Here is a 7,462-nt window from a genome sequence, read left to right as displayed (position 1 = left end):
CTGCATTAGGTTATAATGTTTTCTGAACATCCATCAAGGTTGAGAAAATATTATTTTTTGAAAAAACACAAGAAAATATAGTTGCGAACTTCTGTCGTCTTTATTTCATTGTTTTGTTCACTGTCTTTGTCACATAAGTTTGATCATTGATTACAACAATGTCTTTTTATTTCCGTTCAAACTATAAAAGACATGACAACTTATCGGCTGATTCGATTTAAATGCTTTTTTCTTTTTTCCGTTTAGAATGGGTAGGCCAATTCAAGCTGATCTGATTGAGCAACGGGCAGAATTTGAGACTGCAATGTATAAATTGCAATACTGTCTTTACCCAAATTTGCAAGAGCGGATGCTCAGACACTACATGCATAAATGGAGTGAGTTCATTCCATAGCCACTTCAACCACCTACCTCATGGTATCCACATTACATCACTTGGAATACACTCGGGCGACAAATCACCATCGACATCACCGTACTGGCTAATTGCTCCACAAAGCACCATTGTATGTTGTTCGTGCAGATTGTGGACGTGCTCAGCCTACTCAAGACTATAGAATTAAATTACTCTAATGTGGTCCCCAACCACCTTCAGTCAACTAAACAATTCGTTTCACGCTACTTTCCTGACAACCAATTAGCCACACGCGCAACTTTAAACAGCATCTTACCGATATAGCCCTTTCTTCCTGCATCAAAAACTCCCACTGATATGTGTTGTTATGTAGTCCTCCTCTTCTCCACAAAAGTTTTGTCCATTGCATAGTAAAGCAACCACTGCATCCTGCATTCAAGGTCTTCCCAACTCTCGCTTGCTTAGTTTCATTCTTGATTCATCAACATTTTTTTTGCATACTCTTTACATCAAATCGTTTCAGTGACTTATACTCACGTAAAGTAACAAGATTTGTGCAAAACAAATAATAAGCTCTCTCTCTCTCTCTCTCTCTCTCTCTCTCTCTCCTTTCATTTCCACATTCTTCTTTATGGATGTATACTCCTGTTCAGTGTAACCATGAGAACAAAACAATAAATACAATCTTGTATTTATGAGTGATTTCTACTCACTTAGGGTACCAAGATTTGTCGAAAACAAATAATAAGCGCTCTCTCTCTCTCTCTCTCTCTCTCTCTCTCTCTCTCTCTCTATGTTCTTGTTTACTAATGTATACTCTTGTTCAATGCTTTGATGAGAACAAAATAGTAATTACGATAGTGCCCTTACTCTCCATTCATTTCCATACACATGCAGCTACCAAAGAGAAGCTATCTCTCTCTAATTCCGATCGCCATGAAGGCTTGAACCATTACACCAGTTTGTTATCCACTTGCAGTCATGCAAGCTAACGAAGCACTCTAGTTGAAGTTTGTACTTTCCATTTTGTCTCCAATATGAGGAATCAGGGACACGTATCGAGCTCGCAATTTACAAGCTGGAAACTAGTTCTTTGAGTTAAGCCAACTCATCAAGAGAGCTACCGTGACAACCAACTTATAATGACTTTGCTGCACTCCCCTTCGTCCCGCACGCTGCTCTACCAACTAGCATGCTGGCCCGACCCCTCACCAAGTTGCCTCGCGCACAACCTGCACCCGTCCTTGGCTGCCCCCTCCTGCCTGCACCCCTGGTTGGTTCCCTCACCGCCAGACGACTCCTCCTGAAGGGATCTTGCAAGATTGGTATCGTCGCGAAAAAAAAAATTCATTCCCTTTCAGCAGAAAAGGAGGATGAATGCTAAGCCAACTTCATCCGCTTGCTTTTTAGAGATTAAATTGAAATAGTAAACTCGTCTATGTCGAACTTTTTGACGGGTGCATCTCCCAACAGTCAGTGATTTGGGAAGTTCTTTTTTAATCATTGCCACAGACTTCAACCGATGCGACATACCTCGCTCGCTCTAAATTGTAAGTTTCTTGAACCTTGTAAATGTGGTAGGAACGCTGAAGTAAAGCCTTATAGCGGCGGTGGGAAAGGAGGCTGTATGGTGGAATGCTGAGGCTGTGCGCTACAAAAGCGCCGATGCAGCCAGGCAATGAAGCTCTAACACAGCAGGGGAGTGTGTGTGTGTGTGTGTGTGTGTGTGTGTGTGTGAGAGAGAGAGAGAGAGATCTTTTTCTGCTTTGTTTTGGGGAGATGACAAAGGGTACCCATCCCTGACTCCTAGAGAGAGAGAGAGAGAGAGAGAGAGAGATTGTTTAAGCGTGCAAAATGGATTAAATGAAGCATACATGTGAGAGGGTAGCACTCCAGAGCAATGTATTTGCATCCCACTGCATGTCTCCAAAAGAGTAGGCCACAAGAGTGATATTGTTCCAAGTCATGGACGTTGGACGTGCAGCACTGCAAATTGTGAAACCAGCACATGTCGAAAACAAATCACGCTCATAAACAAACCAAATCAACAATCAAACGGCACCAGTCAAAAAGTACCACCCTTCATGTTGATAGAAAATTACATGGACACCACAGGGGAATGAAGTATACACATGCGCTTCGAGACATGATTGGTGGAGCAAATGTGATTACACGATCATGTGAGCCCAGAGGCCACACAACCCAAAAATTTGAGCAAATTTCATCATGCATCTCTAATGCAGCACAAAAGGAGCATCTTTAAGCCACCCACTTCATCGGAGACCCTAACAGCATGTGAGGTTACCTGATTCACTTTCTCGACTGTCAAATGCTTGCTGTCTGGAAAAACCACGTCCAAAGAAAGGTTTCAAAACTGTAGCACATGGTTGCAGAGAGATTCCAGACGCAAGTTCAAGAACAAAGCTTCATGCCATCCTTTCTAGTAAAAAATTTGCACAGTCAATAACTTGGCTTGCTGACTGAGCTTTACCTTGCCATACCATGTTGGTCCTTGCTCATAATTCCAGTAGTTAAAGAAGCTGACTCAGCACAGTTTCCAACAGTGCTTGCTTCATTTTCTTTACTGCCAGCAACTGGATTGGGACCATTTGTATCAGGTGTGATTGCTACTTGTGACATAGAAGGACTCATCACAGCTTGCTGAAAAGCCAGAGTATTACAGCTTCGCTCCTCTGAATGCAGCACTTGGAATTCCCCACCCCCACTCACTCCACTAACAACCTTTTTCCGGAACTTGAGCTTTTCCAACTTTGGCGGCTTTGAAGAGACTACCTTCAACGAGGGTTGCATTACACCTAATTTGCTTGAGGGAGAGTCTGCTGGAAGGCTCTTTGAGTTGGCTGCCTTCTCTGAGGTGGTGCTCTTATCCCCACAAGTGAGGCTCTCGTTCTTTTTCTTGCAATAATCTTTATCAAGCGGCCTAGGTATCAGGAAAGAAAATTGACTTGGTTTTAGTCCTCCATGGCCATATTCTGGGTGCTCTGACAAGAAACTGAAAAACAAAATGTTTTTAAGTACTTAGTGAGTGTCTTGTTCTTGAAAAAATATCTCCTTTTCCCTATCAATTGCAAAATCTTACCGATCTATCTCTGGCATGGAGCGAAGCCTCTTCCCAGAAGGTGTAACATAGTATCTGCAATCAGCAACACAAACAAGTAGTTAGAAATTTGCAACTTTTGGCTCTTATGTCAGTAGTTGTCGAAAATACTCCACATGAACCCTCATCCCATCCTATTCAGTATGCAGCAATCAAATTGTGGATCTAGCAGAGCAAAAAGCCGTGTCCATGTTGCCACCATCCAGAACCAACAAAAACTTTGAAGGTTGCAAGAAAACAAGTGAAAATATGAATTGCACTAGCCCCAGCTTCCACAGAAAGATAGGGAAATTTAAGTAGTACCACAGGTAAAACATTGCTCTCCCCCCTAATGAGCTTGCCAATAGCAAGGTGCATCCCATACTCTAAGTTCCATATTACCTCTACTCAGCTACAATTTTGAACCATCTATTGGAAAACCCCAAGTAGCCCATTCTTGTCTCATTTAGCCTCTCAACTCTTTTAAAATGGCCATCATAAAGGACATGACACTGCTACGTGCTTACTTTAGATTCACCCTTAACAGAGTGCAGATATAGACTCATGGTAGTCACCCATAAGACAATATAACCATCAGCTCCATCACGTATAGTATTGACTAGATACTACGACATCCCCACTACCATCATCAGTGCCCAATAGTGGTGTAGAATCAAATACCAACGTAGACAATCCTACTAGATTATATTAACATACATTTTTATAGTTTCTCATACCGGATGAATTTTCCCTTCCAATGGCCAAGTTGTCAGATACAGAAAACATACAAAAACATAATTAATGGAAGTGAATGTTGATATTGCTCAAGATGAGTGCTCCGAACTGTGCTCAAGGGTTTCTTTCAGTTACAGAAGGGAGAGCCTTCCGTTCCTTTAGAGAGAGAGTGCAATGATCACAAATAAAGTGAATGCTACTGTGAATGAAAGTGCTGAGACTGACAGAAAGAAGAATACGACACCATACGGTTCTCAAACCCTCCTCCAAGGGCCCCCCCTCTCTATGGCGAGAGAGGTCTATGCTATAGATTGCACAAATCTGGCACAATGGTCTAAATGTAATGGACTTGCCGACGATGTCGACGACAATGATGACGACGATGAGGACGGGCTGAAAACTGAAAACGTTAGGGCTGAAATGCTGAAATCTGCAAAACGCGGACTTTTTGCTCACTGTGTCGGCGAGGATGGCAGTGACGACGACTCGACGACGATGCGCTAAAAAAGCAGAAGCTGAAATCTGAAAACAGCGGGCTGAAAATGTACACGTTGGCTGACTCGACGGTATGGTGAGGATCTGCTGCGGGTAGGTGAGATATGCGAGGCTATGGCTAAATCTGCAAATGCAAAGGGCTGAAAACTGAAAACGCTGGCTGGTTTTGCTGATGCGGAAAGCTGAGTCCTGTAGGCTGAAAACGCTGGGTTTCCTACTGGTCTTGCTGCTGCTGCTTCTACTGAGTGACCACTGGGTTTCTTTCGCAATTTGCCCTACTTACTTTTCCAACAAAAGTCACTTATTAATAAATAAGTGAAAAATGTGTATTTTGGAAAAAGGGTTATAATGAAAAAATGCTTATGATGGGTATTGAATGCCATGTTGATGATTATGATGTGTGCAATCAGAGGATATGCAACCAATCTAAGTGCCTGGACATGCACGGCCTGCTCACAGGCTCACAAAGCCGCCAGAACACTTCCTAGGTTGACCTGAACCCTAGACCTGAGATAGCTTGTCCACATGCACATAGGGTTAGATGTGCACGTGACATATTATGGTCCTTTCCAGATAAGAGAAAAGATAAATGATGTCTCCTTTCGACTCAAGCTGCACGATACTTGGAAGATTAACAATGCATTTCATGCGAGTCTATTGAAGCCTTTTAAAGGTGATATGTCCGATGATCTAAGTGCCTGAACATGCACGGCTTGCTCACACGCTCACAAAGCCGCCAGAACACTTCCTAGGCTGACCCGAACCCTAGACCTGAGATAGCTTGTCCACATGCACATAGGGTTAGATGTGCACGTGACATATTTATTATTATGGTCCTTTCCAAATAAAAGAAAAGATAAATGATGTCTCCTTTCGACTCAAGCTGCTCGATACTTGGAAGATTCACAATGCATTTCATGTGAGTCTATTGAAGCCTTTTAAAGGTGATGTGTCCGATTGTAACACACTTGGACACTCGAAGTCAAGAATCAATCACCACAACACCAAATTACCACTTCAAAACAATTCACAGATCACAATAGATTTGCACTGGCCCGGCGGAGTTCCGTGCCTAGAGATATTGGCCCCAAAGACTCGCGCCCCTTTCGATATTTCTTTATGTATTAAAATCAATGTCAGAGTACAAAGAGCGGTTAGGGTTTCACTCTCAGACTCTGCGTCCAGATGCTCTGAGAAGTGAGGCCCTCACCGCGAATATAAAGATTACAAGGGATGCCCAAAAGCAGAGCCCCAAAAGATTTGAGTTCAAAAGCAGTTTCTCTCTCTCTCAATGAGAGCAAAATAAAGCAATTATGCCTTTCTCTCTCTCTATCTTCCAAAGCGTGGAGCAAAAGCTGCAAATTGCGTCGCTGGCTTTTTTTCCACTTCCGTAAATTACGCCGCAAATCTCAGGAATCCGTACACTGCTGCCACGTGGCATTTCCCGCCTGATTAGGGTTTCCAGCCAGCAATTAGGGTTAGGGTTTCCAGAAATTAGGGTTTCTGAAAATTAGGGTTTTTGACATAAATTAGGGTTTGCATGAATTTTAGGGTTTCTGCTGTCGGTAGCCACGTCATCACTTTGTGACATACCCCCCTCTTGAAAGCATTGTAATCGACCGCAATTACGCCTGCAAAACCGACAAAAGCCATAAACCGTCTTAGCAGACACTGATTGTTGGTACCTACGTACTAGGAACACACATCTAGCACATGTACGAAATCGACAGTCACATCACACGACATCACGTGACATTAAACATTCATTTGGATCTTAGACCATGATTTATCGGCAATGTAGCTAGCAATTGCATCTAGATCCAATCGGGACCTCATCGATGTTCGATTGACTAACCCCTATTGCAACCATGTCTATTCGAGATCAATCAGACCAAAATGCTGCCGAAGCCGAAGCCGATACAATAGGGACAGACTCGCCCTTCAGTTTAATATCAAGTACAATTGTTCTACCCTTTTCTATAGTCAAAGTCGCTTTCCTTGCCCGATAGTCGACCATGGCGTTGTTCTTGTGGTACCAGGGATTCCCAAGAGGACATCACATTTTTCCAAAGGCATTATGTAAAAGTACTCATGCCCCAAATACCCTTGACAATGCAACCGAAGTTTGCCAATGACAGGTGTAATGGCTACGTCCCTACCGGGTGCCGCTAGAACTGCCTCTGTAAGTGGTCCCATCCGACCGGGAGTGATCTCGAGCCACGCCGCCAATTTTGGTGAAACGAAGTTGGCCTTGACTCCTCCATCAAAGAAGATCAGGGCCTCTTGATCTTTCACTTTGCCCCAAGCTCGGCAAAGTTCTGTACTCTCGTCCATGGTGTTGGGATCGATACCCACACAATCTGGAATTAGTCCTGTTTTCATCTTGCCTTTCCGTCCACGTTCCTCAGCTGCTCTCGAACTCTCATGCCTGTCGTCGTCCTTATCATTCTGTTCTTTCTGTCCCTTTTTAGGGCACTTCGCGGAGATGTGTCCATGTTCCCCACATCCAAAGCACTTCCCCTTCTTGATGAATCGAGCTCGCTTCTGAGAAGCAAGCTTGGGTCATGCATCCTTTTTCTCTGGGTTGCTCTTTTTCTTTCTACTTTCATTCCCAGAAGTCTGTTCGGCTCGTTGTGTCATGGCCTCATCTGTGGGGTAGGTCAGACTGCCAGAGTGAATGGCAAAGCCCCGCTTCGCATGACTCATTAACTCCTGAATAGAAGCTGACTTTTGCTCCAAGCAGTGATCTCGGATCTCTGTAGGTAGACCCAAGGTGAACC

General features: G+C 43.6%; 1 protein-coding gene across 4 annotated transcripts in view; it reads right to left on the bottom strand.

Annotated features, from left to right (window-relative positions):
- Nucleotides 1-2,416: 2,416 nt before the first annotated feature.
- LOC147428863 (uncharacterized) overlaps nt 2,417-7,462 on the bottom strand; it is a 29,018-nt gene continuing 23,972 nt past the window's right edge. For 2 of the 4 annotated variants that reach the window (XM_086495736.1, XM_086495735.1), the window contains exons 3-4: nt 3,456-3,509; nt 2,417-3,368 (exon numbers count right to left, since the gene is read on the bottom strand). In XM_086495736.1, the coding sequence (XP_086351862.1) occupies nt 2,843-3,368; nt 3,456-3,509 (580 nt within the window). In that variant the 3' untranslated portion in view covers nt 2,417-2,842. The remainder of the gene's footprint in view (nt 3,369-3,455; nt 3,510-7,462) is intronic. The other 2 variants (XM_086495738.1, XM_086495737.1) reach the window with 2 other exon arrangements.

This window comes from Adiantum capillus-veneris, chromosome 22 (genome assembly GCF_014529385.1).
Source record: "Adiantum capillus-veneris isolate H3 chromosome 22, ASM1452938v2, whole genome shotgun sequence".
NCBI classification, from domain to species: domain Eukaryota; kingdom Viridiplantae; phylum Streptophyta; class Polypodiopsida; order Polypodiales; family Pteridaceae; genus Adiantum; species Adiantum capillus-veneris.
The sequence above is the reverse complement of the archived record's forward strand: the minus strand, read 5'-3'. Positions and strand labels throughout refer to the sequence as shown.